This window comes from Phyllobates terribilis, unplaced genomic scaffold, assembly GCF_046119375.1.
Source record: "Phyllobates terribilis strain yellow unplaced genomic scaffold, ASM4611937v1 Scaffold_3__8_contigs__length_932513732, whole genome shotgun sequence".
In the NCBI taxonomy this organism is placed as follows: Eukaryota; Metazoa; Chordata; class Amphibia; order Anura; family Dendrobatidae; genus Phyllobates; species Phyllobates terribilis.
In genome coordinates, this window is record NW_027362763.1 from 206,222,526 (window position 1) to 206,242,367 (window position 19,842).

At 48.1% G+C, this 19,842-nt stretch overlaps 1 protein-coding gene across 1 annotated transcript in view; it reads right to left on the reverse strand.

Annotated features, from left to right (window-relative positions):
• Positions 1-13,826: 13,826 nt before the first annotated feature.
• The window catches only part of LOC141258036 (dysbindin domain-containing protein 2-like), a 50,293-nt gene continuing 44,277 nt past the window's right edge, over positions 13,827-19,842 (reverse strand). Inside the window, exon 4 of the mRNA XM_073673040.1 lies at positions 13,827-14,536. Within this exon, the coding sequence (XP_073529141.1) occupies positions 14,337-14,536 (200 nt within the window). The 3' untranslated portion in view covers positions 13,827-14,336. The remainder of the gene's footprint in view (positions 14,537-19,842) is intronic.

Sequence of the window (19,842 nt, forward strand, 5' to 3'; positions counted from 1 at the left end):
AAACTCAACATACATTATGGAGTTCATCTTTACCCCTTCAGGGATCCTAAAAGGGCCGACAATCTCTCTCCCCATGATTCCAGCCCAAAACATTACTCCACCTTCTCCTTGTTAGCGCCGTAGCCGTGTTTGCATGGGGTGTCCATCAACCAGCCATCCTCCACTCCATCCATCTGGACCATCGAGATCATTTCATGCATGATAATTTATTTGATTTAATTTATTTTTCCTATTTGGGGGGGGGGATATTATACTAAAGACTGCCTATGGGGGGGGGGGATTATACTACAGACTGCCTATGGGGGGATTATACTACAAACTGCTTATGGGGGGGGGAGATTATGCTACAGACTGCCTATGGGGGGGAGTAGATTATACTACAGACTGCCTATGGGGGGATTATGCTACAGACTACCTATGGGGGGATGATTATGCTACTGACTGCCTATGGGGGGATTATGCTACAGACTGCCTATGGAGGGATGATTATGCTACAGACTGCCTATGGGGGGGGGATTATGCTACAGACTGCCTATGAGGGGGGAGTAGATTATACTACAGACTGCCTATGGGGGGGAGATTATGCTACAGACTGCCTAAAGGGGGGGATTATGCTACAGACTGCCTATGGGGGTGAGGCGATTATACTAAAGACTGCCTATAGGGGGGATTATGCTACAGACTGCCTATGGGGGGGAGATTATACTACAGACTGCCTATGGGGGGGAATATGCTACAGACTGTCTATGGGGGGGGGTTATGCTACAGACTCTGCCTATGAGGGGATTATACTATATTAAGGACTATCTGGTGCATTATACTATATGTAGGCTATTTATACAGTGTAGGGATTAAAGTTAGGGTCATACAGTGTGGGAGATAATGTGGGGTCTTTGCAAAGAGTGGGGGCCATCATACAATGTGGGAGATAATGTGGGGTCTTTGCACAGAGTGGGGGCCATCATACAATGTGGGAGATAATGTGGGGTATTTGCACAGTGTGGGGGCCATCATACAGTGTGGGAGATAATGTGGGGTCTTTGCACAGTGAGAGGGCCATCATCCAGTGTGGGAGATAATTTGGGGTCTTTGTGCAGTGTGGGGGCCATCATACAGTGTTGGAGCCATCAGTTTGGAGGCTACTAAGGGGTCAGTATACTGTGTGGGGAGTATTTTACAGTGAGGGGGCATTATACAATGTATAGGAGTGCATCATACTGTGTAGAGGGGAGCTGTACATGGGGGGAGACTCAAGACATTTTTTAATGTTAAGTGGGGAGTTATCATCATAAGTGAACTCAGGTTATTATGACTGTCAAAGGGGCACACAGAGGGCATTATTACTTTCTAGGGGGCAAAATGTGGGCACTGTTTTCTAGGGCACTTCCACAAGGCATTACTATATTTTAGAGGGTTGTTTTACCATCTAGGGGGCACACAGTAGGTGCAGTAATAGGGACACATACAGCAGCAGCTCAGTATTGTGGTATCAGCAGGATGAGGAGTTTGTGCAGGTTGGGAATAGATGGGGACGGGGCCTGAAATGTAAGGAGTCAAATGTGTCTTTGTTGTGATCTCTGCAGACCTGAGACTGAGTCCTGGATGGAGACGTTGTCGTGTCTGTCTGGGCTAGATGGAAAAGACGGGAAAATGAACAATTTAATCAGAAAGAATGACTAGCCCAGGGGATGGGGATGACTCGGTACCCGGGCCTTTGCCTTGGGGATGTCGCGGTGGTCGGCCCCCGGGCCCATACCCTCGGATCTCTCTTTAAAAGGGTGGATATTTGTTAATTTTAAGAAATCGTGACGCACCTGTGGCTTCTGGTGAGGATCACCAGCGCTGCGAAGTCCAATGAGGCCGGTGATAAGGCAGCTTGATGGTATAGCTCCCCACAGGTGGAGCTAGGCCTCAGGGCAGTGTATGAAGGGGAATGCAGGACAGACGAGACCCAGCCGGGTCAGAGCAAGAACAGGGACAGACACGATAGTCACTTCAGTACCTTTTACTGATGGAAATTCAGGCACGTCCCGGAGCGCTGTAGGGTGAAGGGTGCATGTCAGGATCCTCCCCAATGAGCGGGTTTTGGGCCTCCCGTTTCTTGCCTCTGCGTAGTAAGTTTCTGACCTGCCTGGAGCTAGGCCTAACTTTATCTCTGTCCTGCGCTGGCTGACCTTGTGGTAGGGCCTTTACTTGGAGGACACGCACCTTAGCTGCGGGCCTATGTGTCTCCTGGCTCTGTTACGTATCAGCACTTTACCGATCCTGGGACTAGTAGTTCTCCAGGGATTCCGGTTATATTTTACTGGGGCGTGGAGATCCCGGTAAGCTTCGGACCCGGTGTCCGGTAAATTCTTCGGGGTGAGTCTGTTAAGCTTCTCTGCCCCCTATGTACTAACTCTCCACTCGCCTTCGGCCTACTCAAGCCCTCACTAGGCTACTCACAATAACGGCAGCTTGCCGCGCTTCACCGATCTTATGGCGCCGGCACACCTAAAGCTCACCTCTCCGAGCTACAACTGAGTCTGGATTGTGCTCCACTGCAGACTGACCTCTCTCAGGCTTCTTTACTGCAGGAACTCTCTCAACAGGTTTGCTCTCTGTCGACTCCAGTCTAGACCAGACTGAACTAGACTCACAACTAACTGCTGCCTGGCTCCACCTTCACGATTTATCTATCCCTAACGGGCTCCCTCTGGTGGTCTGAGGTGGAAGGTGGAGATGTGTGAATGGTTATGGGGGCCTCTTGTGGAGGAATCCATCAATGCACTCTTCCAGGATCTGTGATACCAAGCGCAGCTGGGCGTCACATTCCCCCCTAGTTAAACTCAGCACTCCCGGGCTGAAGTACATTTTATATAACTATAACAATAGGAGGCAATACAAGAACAATCTTCCCTTTATGGAAGGCACCAATCTTAAACGTTACATAACAATAACAAATGCAGAGTGTCCTCAGAATTCAAGTCTCCTATGGTGAGGTTCCCAGCAAGGATGTCCATCACATAGGGTAGAGTACTTGGTGGTTTGAGGGACCTGTCCTAAACCCTCAACGTAGGCCCTGGGGTGGCTGCAGGGCATGAAGATCCCAAGTTGGACCTCCATTAGAGCCACTCCAGACAGGTTTCTCTTCTGAGGTCACCTAAAAGGAGCACTCCAGGGAGCGCAATTATATACAAAAGCAGTTTTTGGGCTGCACACAGTCCTCAGCCACAAAGTTCTTAGGTAAATAAGAAAGTAATTAATAAGGTGGAACACAAATTGATAAACATATGCACGAAAATAAACAATTAATTCAGTACATTGCAATTTAATATACAATACCCCAAGGGTAACTATCTACACTTGTCAGCAGTTTAACTATTTTATTCAGTGTACCTGACAGGGGTTTTACCTCTCGTGCTACGTGCTGATCTGCATAGTACCGGTATGGGTGAAGTATTTGTAGGTGCACTACTTCCTAATGTGTCAGTACTAGGTGTGGAGGGGCTACATGACTGTATTGACCTCACTACTGGACTAGAAAGCATACCATTGGCTGGGCCTTCTTGCTCTGTTCCTTCCGGGGATTCTGCTTGAGCAGGCACTTCTGCAGCACTTATAGGTTCTTCTTGCTGTGGGTAGAAGGTAATTACAGGGATGACTACTGCTCCTCCTAGTTGGGGCCAATCTGCTGGGAAGTCTCCTAAGTTAGTGTGGATCACTGCTTCTTTAGGTTCTTCCTGGATAATGAGAGGCGCTTCTTCTTGGGGTTTCAGTAAGTCTGGACACAATTTTAGGTGGTCTCTGGACACTGTAGCAGATGTTCTCCCTCCATCTCGACTGATTATGCAAGTCTTCTTATTGTCAAATCTTGACGGTAACACAGTGTAGGGTTCTCTTTCCCACTGGTCATCAAGTTTGTGGTTGCGTCTTTTCCTTTTCAATACTGTTTCACCAGGTGTGAAAGGTTCTGCGGGTGCGTTTTTGCTGTAGTGCGCTTCCTGCTTTTCTCTCACCCGAGTAAGACTGTCCTTGACACAAGCTTGTACTCTTCTGTACTGCTCTTGTCTGGTCGTGTCCCAGTTCTCAGTGGTCATATCAGCTTCAGGCTCAACAACACCAAGCTCCAGATCCATGGGCAGCTTTCCTGGCCTTGCCCGCATGAGATATGCCGGAGTGCAGTTGGTGGAACTTACTGGTATATGATTATACAGATCCACTAGGTCAGGTAGTAGGTCTGGCCACTGATTTCTCTCCTCAAGTGGTATGGTCTTTAGCAGGTCGATGATGATGTTGTTCATCTTTTCGCAGAGACTGTTGGTTTGTGGGTGGTACGGTGTAGTTCTTATCTTTTTACAACCGTACAAATGGCAGAACTCCTTGAACAACTCAGCTTCAAAGGCTGGGCCTTGGTCCGTCAGCACCTGCTCAGGGTAACCATGAGGTCTACAGAAATACGCTTGGAATGTCTTTGCTGCTGTCTCTGCTGTCAGGTCTTTGACGGGGGCGACCACCAGGAAACGTGAGTAGTGATCCACCATGGTCAAAGCATAAGAGTATCCTGACCTGCTGGGTGACAGCTTGACATGGTCCAGGGCCACGATCTCCAGGGGTCAAGTTGTCTTGATGGGTTGCAGGGGTGCCTTCTGGCTGCTGAAGTCTTTTCTTCTTAGGCCACAGGGTCCACAGTCTCGGCACCACCTCTCAATGGAGCTGCGCATTCCTACCCAGTAGAATCAACACTTCAGCAGGGTATCCAACTTTTTCCAGCCAAAGTGCCCCGCCTGATCGTGGTAAGCCTCTAATACCATCTGGATGTCTGTCTTTGGAACCACTATCTGCCATACCATCTCATGGGTTTTTGGATTGACGTACCTCCGGCACAGCTTCTCACGGTAGATAAACAGCCGGCTTCTCTCGTTCCACAGCTGCTTTGCTTGGAGAGATGCATCCTTCTCCAGGGAGGCACCTTCTTGGGTTATCAGCTCCTTGATGCGGCTGACAACCGGGTCACTGTCCTGGGTCTCTTTCCAGCTGTGGTGAGGCTGGGGGTTTAACGTCTTTCCACCCGGCTTCCTGGAGGCTCGTTGCTCATGGATCATCCCACTCCGATGAAAGGCAGGTAGCTCTATCTCCTCCTGGTCATCCACTTCTTCTTCCGTGTCTGACTGGTGAGGCATCCTAGACAGGGCATCGGCGTTGGCGTTCTTGCGGCCCGCCCGGTATTTAATTGTAAATTGGTAGTTTGACAGCCTAGCCATCCATCGTTGTTCCAGTGCCCCGAGCTTAGCTGTTTCAAGATGGGTCAAGGTGTTGTTATCAGTGAAGGCAGTGAACTTACTGGAGGCCAGGTAGTGCTTGAACCTTTCAGTGATGGCCCAGACCAGGGCCAGGAACTCCAACTTAAAGCTGCTATAGTTCTCTGGGTTCTTCTCAGTCGGGCGGAGCTTCCTGCTTGCGTATGCGATCACTTTCTCTTGGCCATTCTGCTTCTGACTTAGGACAGCTCCCAGCCCTTCGTTGCTGGCATCAGTGTACAGCAGGAACGGTTGGCTGTAGTCAGGGTAGGCTAGGATCTCATCACCTGTCAGGATCTCCTTCATCTCCCGAAACGACTCTGCTTGCTCCTTACCCCAGTGGAATGGGGGATTTCTGCCTTTGGGGGACTGCCTTACCAGGAGGTCTTGCAGAGGAGCTGCTTTCTTAGTGTAGTCCTTTACGAACCTCCGGTAGTATCCTACTAGTCCCAAGAACTGACGCACCTCCTTGAGGTTTTTCGGCTCCGGCCACTTCTGGATGGCTGTGACTTTCTCCGGGTTTGGTGCTACCCCTTCCGGACTGACAATGTGCCCCAGGTACTGTACCTTTCTCTTGAGCAGGTGGCACTTTGAGGGTTTCAACTTCATCCCGTACCGGGACAGTGACTCAAATACCTCTGCTATGTGTTTCAAGTGGTCCTCGTATGTTCTGGAGTACACTATTACATCATCCAGGTAAAGTAACACAGTCTCGAAGTTGCGGTGTCCCAGGCAGCACTCCATCAATCTCTGGAACGTTCCGGGGGCATTGCAGAGTCCAAATGGCATACTGTTGAACTCGCAGAGTCCCATCGGGGTGGTGAAGGCCGACTTCTCCCTATCCTCCTCAGCCTCAGCTACTTGCCAGTACCCACTAGTAAGGTCAAGGGTGGAAAAGTAATTTGCAGACTTTAAGGCAGCTAGGGACTCCTCTATGCGTGGTAAAGGGTATGCATCCTTATGTGTAATGCGATTTACTTGGCGGTAATCCACACACATTCTCATGCTCCTGTCCTTTTTCCTAACTAGCACTAAGGGAGCTGCCCATGGACTGCAACTATCCCTTATTACTCCCGCCTTTCTCATGTCATGCAGCATTTCCTTAGCCTTCTGGTAGTGTGCTGGTGGTATAGGCCTGTAACGTTCTTTGAACCCCCTTAACCCTCCCGAAGTCAAGTGGATGTTTACTGAACACCTGCGAGTATTCTTGAACCACCCGGTGTACACCCTGTTTTTGATGGGCAGGAGTGGTGTCTGTCCCAACATGGAGCTGTTGACACCAATCCTCCACCTGGGTTGCAGGGTCATTATCCTCCACTTCGTCTGGTGAGGTTAAGGCCTCCGCCTCGTGAATGCAGTTGTTATTGACAGCATCTAATTTGGCAACAGTGGCATAACGTGGCAGTCTGACCTCATCTTCCCCTAAGTTGAGAAGACGGACGGGCATACTCCCATTACGTACATCTACCATTTCCCTGGCGATTAAGAGCGTGGGTCTATGCTCGGAGCAAAGGGGTTCTACTACCGCCTGATAGCTCTGTCCTCTAAGACCTATAGCAGCTCTACACCAGATGAGCATTTCACTCATTGAGGGGATGACAATGGGTATGGGGTCTGTTACCCGCACGTTACCGATCTCACCATCTGTTAACCTTACTTGCTGTTGATACATCAGGACTCGGATCTCCCTTTGCAGTGCCCTCCTCTGTCTTGGTCTGGCAGTGTCGGCAATCTGTTGGAGTAAGAACACAACCTCTCCCAAACAGTTACCAACAATGTTAGTGCCTAATATCATATACGGATTGGTGTCATCAGGATTAGTCTCTACTACAATTAGTCCCTGGTCCTTCAGCTCCACTCTCCCCACCATTACAGTCACATTCTTAACCCCGAGTAGGTTAAGGGGGAGTCCATTTGAGGCATATACAGTCAAATTTAGAGCTGGCGGACGTAGGTCGTCCATGGACCAGAACCTCTTGTAGAGGACATCAGGCATGATGGTTACCTGAGATCCTGTGTCCAGCAGGGCATGCGTCGGGATCCCGTCCAGTACAATGGACAAGAAAGGTCTTCCTCCGACGAACCTGTTGTACCAGTCTGATGGGCCTGGTGAGTTTACTCCTGGGTGTCGGCCCTCGGACCCAGGGTTTTCTCGTTTAAAGGACAATTCTGGTCGATGTGTCCGTTCTTGCGGCAGTGGTAGCAGGCAGGATCCTTCTGTGGACGGCGCTGGTCACTGGTCCTCGGCGAGGGCGGTGTTGGCCTCCTCCTCCTCCGCATCCAGGGGACATCCTCAGGGCTATCGGCTAACAGGATTTTCCCTCCCTCCTCGGGCTCCGTCCGCAGCTGGAGAGCACTCAGCACAGTGGTCAGGGTTTTTCTCAACTGACGCACCTCAGAGCGCAGACTGTCCAGTTCTTTAGGGGACGTTACTGGAACCTTAGCTTCAGCAGCCACTGGGGAAAAGGTGGGTGTAGCAGGTACTGGGGTAGCCCCACCCTGGTAACATTGGATGGCATTTGTTTCCAGGGGCTGCAGTCCTTTTATAGCCATGTCCTTAAGATTATCAAAAATGGCATCTGGATGATCCAGGGACCACCAACGCACAGTCCTGCTCTCCTCTGGAGAACTCAGTCCCAGGACAAACTGTTCTTTCAGCATTTTGTTCTCATTCTCAATGCTGGTTGGACTAACCTGGTTCAGAGCCCGCAGGGCCCCCTGTAGACTCCTGGTCTGCGGCCGACCATGTTTCCACTTCCCGCTCCGCAGCACCGGTCAGTTGTCCTAATACAACGGCTGCTCTTTGTTTACCCGTCATGGAGTACATGTCCAAGATACCACATATCTTCCGTTTGAATCCAGACAGGGTATCTGGTTTGCCATTGTACTGGGGGAGCCACTTTGCTCCAGGAATGTACGGTAAAGTCATAGGAATGACAGGTGTTACAGGCGCTGCTGGTGGAGCGGCGGCTTCGGCCTGCTCATCATCTGGCGCGGGTTGAACCTCAGGGACGTTGACCGGCATGTCGGCGTTCTGCTGTTCGTCGGACATCTTGGCGCCCCCCTAGTTAACCGTGGCCTACTTTCTAGTTTTTCTTCCGGTAGGCCGCAGCTCCGCAGGTGACGGTCGTCTTCAGGACCTTGCGTCGCTTGCGTCCTACGTCAGCGCGTTCAGCGACGCTCCTTACAGGACCTGGCGCTTTTTGGTTTGACGTCGAGGCGTGGGGCGTGTCCGGGGCTTCGCGCTCTTTTGCAGGTACGCCCCTAATTTTCCCGTGGTTACGCCCTTCTTCTCGCTCAGCGGCCCAACAATGGCGGCAACCTTCACCACAACTTTACGTACACAGTTCAGAATAAAGGCGCACAGTACCCGGTGGCAACGGGCACCACACTTCGTCGTTGCAGCGGGCACGCTATCCTGTTCGTGACGCCAGGAGAAGATGACTAGCCCAGGGGATGGGGATGACTAGGTGGGCCTTTGCCTTGGGGATGTCGCAGTGGTCGGCTCCCGGGCCCGTACCCTGGGGTCTCTCTTTAAAAGGGTGGATATTTGTTAATTTTAAGAAAGAGTTCGTGACGCCACCTGTGGCTTCTGGTGAGGATCACCAGCGCTGCGCAGTCCACTGAGGCCGGTGATAAGGCAGCTTGATGGTATAGCTCCCCACAGTTGGAGCTAGGCCTCAGGGCAGTGTATGAAGGGCAATGCAGGACGGACGAGACCCAGCCGGGTCAGAGCAAGAACAGGGACAGACACGATAGTCACTTCAGTACCTTTTACTGATGGAAATTCAGGCACGTCCCGGAGCGCTGTAGGGTGAAGGGTGCATGTCAGGATCCTCCCCAATGAGTGGGTTTTAGGCCTCCTGTTTCTTGCCTCTGCGTAGTAAGTTTCTGACCTGCCTGGAGCTAGGCCTAACTTTATCTCTGTCCTGCGCTGGCTGACCTTGTGGTAGGGCCTTTTCTTGGAGGACACGCACCTTAGCTGCGGGCCTATGTGTCTCCTGGCTCTGTTACGTATCAGCACTTTAGCGATCCTTGGACTTGTAGTTCTCCAGGGATTCCGGTTATATCTTACTGGGTCGTGGAGATCCCGGTAAGCTTCGGACCCGGTGTCCGGTAAATTCTTCGGGGTGAGCCTGTTAAGCTCCTCTGCCCCCTATGTACTAACTCTCCACTCGCCTTCGGCCTACTCGGGCCCTCACTAGGCTACTCACACTAACGGCAGCTTGCCGCGCTTCACCGATCTAATGGCGCCTTCACACCTAAAGCTCACCTCTCCGAGTTACAACTGAGTCTGGATTGTGCTCCACTGCAAACTGACCTCTCTCAGGCTTCTTTGCTGCAGGAACTCTCTCAACAGGTTTGCTCTCTGTCGACTCCAGTCTAGACCAGACTGAACTAGACTCACAACTAACTGCTGCCTGGCTCCACCTTCCCTATTTATCTATCCATAACGGGCTCCCTCTGGTGGTCTGAGGTGGAAGGTAGAGATGTGTGAATGGTTATGGGGGCCTCTTGTGGAGGAATCCATCAATGCGCAGCTGGGCGTCACAAGAACGTCAGCTGTAAGTTACAATATATAACTGTGCTGTGATCTCTTATATGTTCTTCAGGACTGGCATCTATCAATATATGATCACCATATGGCGGTAATATCAGTGCTGGTCTTTGTATAGAGATTATTTTCAGTAACAGCGCGGTCATCTGCTGAGGTTCTCCTACATCCACTATTGGGGTGCGCCACCATAGCTGTAATCAGAGTTACCTGGTAAGGGACCCACTCAGAAGTTTCACCCCCCCCCCCCCCCCTGAACCAAAACCCTAGCTACGCCCCTGGGGCTGATTCATTTTTTAATATATCTTTATAGCAATCAGAGCATTGGAGTTGGATATGATGGATTCTAGTATGGCAATCCTATTGTGAGAGATAAGTCACTACCAGTGGTGCTTGGTAACAACTTATTCCCCTCCTGCACTGGAATAATCATATGTTCATGTTTTATAGTAGGATCTGAGAAAAAAACTCTATGCCAAATGACCATGTGTGTCGCCAGCTTATTAATACACAGGATTTGTTTGTAGTAAATACCATGGAGATACATAAGTTTGCATAGGAGCTGTAGACTAACAACGGTAGGACATTTTTTAGAAATATGAATTTGGGCAAAAATGTTGATTGCATGTATATATATCGTTCAAGAATCGTTATTCATGAGGCTTAAAAAAAATCATTACCGTACATTTATGACAGTCTCAGATGCAATCATAGAGATTTATTCCATATTCTTGTGGCTGTTGACGGACATCTATCTATAGCTGAGTAAATAAACAGCACTCTATCCTCATGGGGTCTTATTGTATGAGAAGGAAATTCAGATCCGGCTGTTTTCTCCTGCAGACTTCCATCCGGCCTTAATACACTGACTGAAAGCTGCCAAGAAAAATCTGAATGAACTTGTAAATATTCTCTGTAAATGTTCTGTAGCCGACCCCTCCACATGACATATGCTAAGAGACAATACGTAACAACAGGAGGGCGTCTGATTGGCTCCAAATTTATTCTACAGCACTAGGAACACCCCAAAGACACAGCCAATGTCATTAAGTATTGAAAAGTGCTGTGGAATATATTTGCGCTATAGAAATAAAAAAAAATATTACATTATTAAAACTTTCTTCAAATGTAAAGAAGAAGGAGTCCTGGAAGTGATGAGGTAGCCTCCACAGAGCCCTGGTCTCAACATCGAGTCTGTCTGGGGTTATATGAAAAAGCAGAAGGATTTGCACAAACTGACTTCCACAAACGATCTGTGGTTAGCTCTCCAAGATGTTTGGAACAATCTCCCTGCCGAGTCCCTTCACAAACTGTGTGCAAGTGTAAGGGTCACACTCATCAGCGTTAATAAAATCGGTCCGATGTAGTTCCTGAAAAGTAGTACAAGTGTCATGCGAGTGCCATGTGAGTGTTATGCGAGTACAATTTGATTTTTCTCACATACCATCCGTACGACATGTATAAACAATCCGTATCCAATGCTTTTTAACATCAGCTTGTACATAGAGAATTACTATATGTCATTTCAAGATAGTTTTCTAACTAATAAAAACTTATATACAGAGATAGATACAGTACATAGATGGTAGTAAAGAAATATGTCAGTGAAATTTATAGAATTAGTGCTTTGTGTGTGTAGTTTTCTGTACTTGTATTTCTGAATAAATAAATAAAAGAAAAAAAATGGTGTGGGGCCCCCCTAATTTTTATTAACCAGCTGAGGGAAAGCCGACCCCTGCGGGGTGATATTAATAGCCTAGGAAGGGGCCATGGATATTGGCCCCCTCCCAGACTAAGAACATCAACCCTCAGCCACTCTAGAAATGGTGCATCCATCAGATGCCCCTTAGCCTCGGCTCTTCCTACTTGCCCTGGTGCATTGGGGTTGATGTCAGCTGTTTTATGTCTGCTGACATCAAGCCCAGGCATTAGTAATGGAGAGGCGTCTATAAGACATACCCATTACTAACCCCATAGTCAAATGTAATAAAGACACACACAGAGTAAAATCTTTTAATTGAAATAAACACACAGAGTCCATTATTTTAAATAAACACTCCCCATCCTCTTTTTACCCATTTATTAGTGTAAAGTTAGAAATAATAAACCACAGTATTCCTCACCTGTCCACCGATAATCCATGTGTCCCTCGGCGAGCCCAACTCAGCTACATCTGGATGCCTTGCAGAGCCTTGGCATGATACGACCGTTCAGCCTGACATTCAGAAGACGCTGAGCGCTGACGTCAGAGAGGTGTCTGGAGTTCATAGCCGATTATTATTTTTAACTTTACATTAATAAATAGGTAAAAGAGGGTGGGGAGTTTTTATTTCAAATAAAAGACTTTATTACATTTGACTATGTGTTTAGTAATGGGGGTGTCTTATAGACACCTCTCCATTACTAACCGCTGGGCTTGATGTCAGCAGCCATAAAACAGCTGACATAAACCCCACAACTATTACCCCACTTTCCACTGCACTAGAGCAAGTGGGTAGAGCGGAGGCTAAGCATCAGAAATGGCACAACTGATGGATGCGCCATTTCTGGGGTGGCTAAGGGGTGATGTTCTTAGTCTGGGAGGGGGCCAATATCCATGGCCCCTACCTAGGTTATTAATATCAGCCCGCAGCTGTCTGCCTAGCCTTTGCTGGTTATTAAAAATAGGGGGACCCAATGCCATTTTTTTACAGGGTCACCCCTTCTTAATAACCAGCAAAGGCTAAGAAGCGCCTGAGAAGCGCCATGCTTATTACCCCCTTCCAAGACTATAAACATCAGCCCCCAGCTATTGGCTTTCCCTCAGATGATTAAGAAAATTAAGTGGGACCCAACACCATTTTTTTCTGTAATTTATTTAATTATTTATTTAGCTGAATACATGTACAGTAAGCTACACATGCACTGCACTAATTATATATCTTACTGACATCTTTCTATCTATATATCTATTCTATCTATATATCTATTTTGTTTTGACAGTTCATGCTGTGATTTTACTGTACTTGGCTGAAGAAATGTCGGGTTTCCTATGAGATGGGTGAGTCCCGTGTCCCCTGCGCTTTTTTTCTCGCACCCATTGACTTGCATTGGCGAGTCTCATCCGATACACGCGGCCACTAGCAGCATGTGCGATTATTTTCTCAGTCCGATCCGAGAAAAATCACAGATGAACACAGACAGATTCACTGACTAACATTAGTCAGAGGGCAATATGATTTTTATCGGATTGCACTAGTCCATTTTAAGCGCAGATAAGGATGGGCCGTAACTAGAAGAACTGATTTTGCTTTGAAGGCAAAGTGTGGTCAGATCAAGTACTGATTTGATTTAGATTTCTCTTTTATTCATTCACAGGTCTCCAAACCAAAATTATGTACGTACACATATAAATATAATGCAAAACTAATATCTACCGGAAAGGAAGTAAAAGCCCAGTTTTAACCCCTTCCCGACATGTCAAATTTTTATTTTTGCACTGTCATTTTTTTTTCTACCCCTTTTCCCTTTTCTGTATGTGAACATAGTCATACGAGAGCTTGTATTTTTTTTTGTGGAACGAGTTGTGGCTTTGAATCATACTGTTCACTTTACCGTTTGTATTGAAAATCTGGAATACAAGAGGGGTTCCACTAAAATGTTCAGTGCTAGCATGATTTTTTATATGAGCTAAGCCTTCTATATCAGTGTACGGCTTATTTAATATGTATATTGGGGGTGACAGACTCCTTTTAAATTAATCTTTGCACTAGAAACCAGTGCCAGATGATCAGACTCTCTGGAACATCTGATGGCACTAGATGAAATTTCACGTTTGTTTATCCAACAGTTATTCCCTGGACTAATGATAAATAGATTGTATCAAGAGGAATTATTAGAATATCACCGCTCCAGTAGAAACAATCTGCCCGGGTTCATTCAACCTGTTCGCCACTGACATTTATTAAATGCTTCATTTATTTTTTTCTAAGAAGAAATACAATATACAAAGCTTCTTTACTGCAAGCAGAGTTTTAATAAGAAAAAACAAATCCACAGTTAAACAATCTATATCTGAAAGAATCTGAATACTCAGAATTGCCACTTGTCATCATTAGTAGTTCCACTAGGGGGCGCCATAGGTAGGTTCTAATCTCGTGTTATAATCACTTGGGGATTATGATCATGTTACAGCTTCATCTGACTTCACATGGTGCGAACGGAAATAGAAGGATGTTAAACTTCAACACTCTCTTCCTAGACCATGATTATTAATAGATGGGGCCCCTGAAAGGGCAGCCTGACCTTACTCGCCAACAGACCCGAACAGAAATGTGCTGTGAAAATAAATACTGGAATGCATTAAAAACCCTTATTATTAAAATACAACTTTGTGCGGAGCTGACTGCTAATAAATGCCCATCCAATAGAGCCGTCAATAATAATTCATGGGGAACGCTTAGCATTATACATTTCTATTGGGCACTGGCGAGCACCATAGTCTTTTCAGAGGAGGCGGCAGGTTATTGTGGTTCAGACAAGGGCGCCTTGTTGTGGTCGCTGTGTTCAGATCCCAGATGGCGGAGGCGTTCTTTGGATTGCTCATCTGCAGCTTCCTCCTGTCTGTCACCGATGTCACCACTGTCATGGGCTGGAAGCTGCTGGCCGGGACTAGGAGAAAATGGGAAGCGAAGTCGAAAATAGTCAAGTCCTTGGAAGTCGCCTGGAACAAAAATGGAAAAAAAAACAACAGATCTTACACCAGGCACTGACACTAGTTCTCCAAATGCGAAGCAATAAAAGATCAGTCTGAGCACTTAGCCAAAAACATCAGCTAGGTAATATTCCAAATTTATATTTTACTGCTGCCATATTTTCCCCTCTTTTTTTTCAGATCGGGCCAAAAGAATGTCCTTTGGCTTTCGCTTGGTGTGAATACGCCTACATACAGTTTAGTCAACCATTTAGGAACGTGGAGCAGACGGTGCTTTCCTTTATGGAGGACCACCGGTTCCAGGACTGCTGATTTTAATGCAGACACATGCAAAGACAACCCTTCATTGACATCACTCACTTGGGATTCTCACTATATGGGCTCATTCACACGATCATATTTTGTGTCTTAGTGCCGTAAGTGAAAAAAAACAGATCACACTCGGACCAATGTTATTCAATGGGGACGTGCAGATGAGCGATTTTTTTCACTGACCGAATCTGTTTATAAAATAAAATGCAGCATGCGCTAGCTTCTTCCGTAAATCGGATGAGTCTCACCCATTCAGGTCTATGGGTGCGTAAAAAAAAAATCGGATGCCATATGGAGCCACAGTATAGAATCTGATTATTACAGATACATTGTAGTTCTGTAACAGGAACCTGTAAATAGTCCTGTAAATGCTTAATAGCTGCTGTACAAAAACGGATTGTATAGCGATGACAAGTGAGAATCAAAATCGACCCATTTTTCTAGATGAAACTGAACAATTTCTTATACTGAACCTACCCTATCCAGCACTGATGTATTCATTTGAGCTTAAATCCAGGCATTTGCTGAAGACACGTTTAATATCCCAAACAAATTATATTGTCCAAATGGAAGGTGAGTATAATACTTTTTTTATTTTTAAAACAAAATGCACGACAAATTATATTTGAAAGGGAAAAAAAAACATTAAAAAAACTTCATCAGGATTTTATACCCCAAACTTATGGCATGTATGTAAAGGTGCTTTATTGCTGATTAAATCCTAACCTTTCTTGCAGAAAGCAGTTTTGCTATTTCAGAGAAATCCATAGCTGAAAATGTATGCTAATGAGCTGCAAGTGCAGTGAGCGGGCCCTGCACCTGCAGCTTTCCTGCCCTCTCTCCCTGTTCCCCGCTCGCTGCTTCTAGGTCTCTCATATTTTAGTGACCCGTCAGTCAGAGACAGGGGGCAGGCAGCGGGTGGGGAATAGGGAGAGAGGCAGGAGAGCTATAGGTGCAGTGCCACGCCCACTGCACTTGCAGCTCATTAGCATACATTTTCAATTATGGATTTCTCTAAAATAGCAAAACTGCTTTCTACAAGAAAGGTTACGATTTAATCAGCAATAAAGCATCTTTACATACATGCCATAAGTTTGGGGTATTAAATCTTAATGACAGGTTCCCTTTAATTTCTCCTTTATGAAAGATGCCACTTTTAGCTCTTCTTATCCTCATTCCAGAGTCTGAGTGAAGCTCACACGATTGTTGTACTTATATCATGGCAAACAAACCCCTGCTTATGTGGCGCCCCTGCGGGTTCAGTCGCCACAGAGGTACTGCATCTCACCCAGAGGTGTGGTACCCCACTCTCAGGTAAGGAGGGAGTACTACCCGGGACCCACACATCCGCATTCAACACACTCCACTCCAGTAAGGAAGGGCGAGATTGCTCCTAAGGGAGAGCACAGTCCCTGTCCCTGGGTGGAGGGTGGAACCATGTAGTGGGTTTAATTGGAGGAAGGAGATCAGGGGAGCACCGTCAGAGTAGGAGTATAAAAGAGAGGGTGGAAGGTTCTGGAAGTGTTGAGAGTTCAGAGTCTAGAGTTGGGAGCAGGAGCTCTGGAGGAGCTTTTCTCAGGAGGAGTAGAGAGAAGAGAGTGAACCTGGTAAAAGAGGCCCAGGAGAGAGAGGATGGGAGCAGAGGGAATGCTCCAGAATCAGAGGGGATCCCAGGGGCACAGTGAGTGTAGGAAGCCACCCGTGCGCCCGAATCTACACGGACGTGGAGGGATCAGGCCGCAGAGGGGACTGGCCCCTATACTAGTGGAGAATAATCAGGCTCAGCTAGATAACCGGAGGCTGCTGTATTTGCAAGGTGCAGTAGCCAACCACCACGATTATATCGCCGAAAAGGTGGCCGCATAGGGTCCAGGGGACTGCACGTCGCCCGACAAGACCCGAGACTACCGGATTGGGACACTGATCGTGAGGCGCAGGGCAGGAGGGCGAGAGCCAGACGACCGTGAAAGGAATAACCATGAAAGGAACATAGAACGGGGTCCCGTTTAGTACTCCTGAGAGACTTGAGAGTTGCTGAACCCCTTCCCTGGTAAACACAGGACGCCATGGGAGGTTACACACTGGCCCTGGTAACCTGGAGTCTTGAACAACTGTGAGTAAACCTTGAAGAGTGCACCCCACTGTGTCCTGGAATTATTGCTGCGCCATCACCAGCCCTGCACTACACAGCACCAGTAACATCTACCTCATAAAATCACCATCTACTGCCCTGGAGCTAAGCTCTACCTGTGGAGAGCTGAACCAACTCTGCTGCATCACCATCAGCTCCAGTGCATCTGCACCGCAGCACCGGCCCCATATAGCCGCATACCACAGGTGGCGTCACAAACATTATCTCTAAAAACTTTATTCCCTTTTACTTTTCCCCGTTTTATTGACCGCCCTGGGTCACGGTCCGGGTCACTGCCACTGTGACATCCCCCAGCATCGACCGGCCCGGCTACCGAGTACCCCACGGCCCAGGGGGCACGTCAAACTTGGGATCACGAACAGGATAAACCGACCAGTTGCAATGGGTCCTGTGTGCCACAAAGACTGTTTATAACGGTATAAACCGCAGCAATTACTGTAGCACATACGGAGTTAATGATATGTGGGGTGTCCCATTGCGGGCGGAGCCTCAGAAACGGCGCCAAAATAGGCCTCTCCCACTTGCGTTGACTGTCACTCAGGCTGAAAGGTGCCAGCCTTCCCCTTTGCATCAGACTGAGGGGGAGATTGTCGCCTCCCCCTGAAGAGGGCTGTGTGATCCCATCCATCCCAGTTGCTGCAGCTCTGTGCTGTGTGATCCCATCCATCCAGCTGCTGCAGCTCTGTGAATACAACACAAGTGTGAGAATCTGTGCAGCATGAGTGCGGCTGTACAGTGACCAGCAGAGCAATCTCGGTGACCGGCTGTGTAAGGAGCGACGACATAAGCATCCGGAGCGGTGAGTCCTACCCCGGCAAGGGTGAACTAGGGAGGAAGAAAGATGCCCACCTTAGGAGAAGCTCCAACAGCGGATGCTGCCGCAGCTCTCATAATGCCACTGTCTATGCCATACATCCCAGGAGCTGCCTGGTTACCACAATACTCAGGAGAGAGGGGGTGTTACACCCTTGATGTGCAGAAGGCGAGCACGGAGGACATGCCCTTGACTTCTGGTGTCGATCACCCTGGCCGTCCACAAGGAGCTTCTGCTCCGGCTGCAGCTAAGTACCCTGGAGACAGGGTCACCTACACCATGGAGAATGTGGGTGGTACGCCCTGAATGTGTGCAGAATGGTGGAGGAGGAGAGCGTACCCCTGCCATCTAGAGCTGATGACCAGGCTGGGCCATCTAGTGGTGACCAATGCTTCCCCGGAGGGAGCACCACTACTAAATTGAACTGCACCAGTTAAAAGTCAAAGACTGTAAATAGTTACCCGGAAGGGTATTGATAATCATATAATCTGTGTTTAAAAAGTTTTTGCTCATTTAGTGTACCCGGTTAAAGTACAAAGGACTTATAGGTTGTGGACATTGAGCAGCCAAAAACTTTAATTGTAAATAGTTAGCACTTCTTAAGGTGCTTCATGTTGGTTTTATCATGACCACCGAACAAAAACCCGTTTGGCGTGGCCAAAGACGTGGTCCAACAACTGGATCAGTTATGCCCTGCAGCCACGCCCAGGGCCTACGTTGGGGGTTTGTTGTGGACGGGTCCCCCCACTTTGCACCTTCTTCAGTGAGATGGACACCCATCTACAGATCTCACTGTAGCTTGTTGAAAATGTGTTTTATATGAAAAATGTTTTATATATATGTCAAGGAAAATGTTATTTAAAAGGAAGTTTTATATCATAACATGTAACGTTCAAGGAAAGTGCCTCCCATAAAGGGAAGAAAAAGAGTTATGGTTATTCTTATATGTGATGCATCAAAAATTTTGTTTGTCTTAAAATTTGTTTTGCTCTGTTCCAGCCCGCGGATGGGGGGGTATGTGGCGCCCCTGCGGGTTCAGTCGCCACAAAGGTACTGCATCTCACCCAGAGGTGTGCTACTCCACTCTCAGGTAAGGAGGGAGTACTACCCGGGACCCACACACCCTCATTCAACACACTCCACTCCAGTAGGGAAGGGCGAGATTGCTCCTCAGGGTTTAGCACAGTCTCTGTCCCTGGGTGGAGGGTGGAACCATGTAGTGGGTGTGGGTGGAGGAAACAGGTCAGGGGAGCACCGTCAGGGTAGGATTATAAAAGGTTCTGGAAGTGTTGAGAGTTCAGAGTCTAGAGTTGGGAGCAGGAGGAGTAGAGAGAAGAGAGCGGGCCTGGTAAAAGAGGCCCAGGAGAGAGAGGATGGGAGCAGAGGGAAGGTTCCAGAATCAGAGGGGATCCCAGGGGCACGTTGAGTGCAGGAAGCCACCCGTGCGCTCGAATCTACACGGACGTGGAGGGATCAGGCCGCAGAGGGGACCGGCCCCTAAACTAGTGGAGAATAATCAGGCTCAGCTAGATAACCGGAGGCTGCTGTATTTGCAAGGTGCAGTAGCCAACCACCACGATTATATCGCTGAAAACGTGGCCGCATAGGGTCCAGGGGACTACACGTCGCCCGACATGACCCGAGACTACCGGATTGGGACACTGATCGTGAGGTGCAGGGCAGGAGGGTGAGAGCCAGCGCAGGGAAGAAGACCGTGAAAGGAACATAGAACAGGGTCCCGTTTAAGTACTCCTGAGAGACTTGAGAGTTGCTGAACCCCTTCCCTGGTGAACACAGGATGACGTGGGAGGTTACACACTGGACCTGGTAACCTGAAGTCTTGAACAACTGTGAGTAAACCTTGAAGACTGCACCCCACTGTGTCCTGGAATTATTGCTGCGCCATCACCAGCCCTGCACTACACAGCACCAGTAACATCTACCTCATAAAATCACCATCTACTGCTCTAGAGCTAAGCTCTGCCTGTGGAGAGCTGAACCAACTCTGCTGCATCACCATCAGCTCCAGTGGATCTG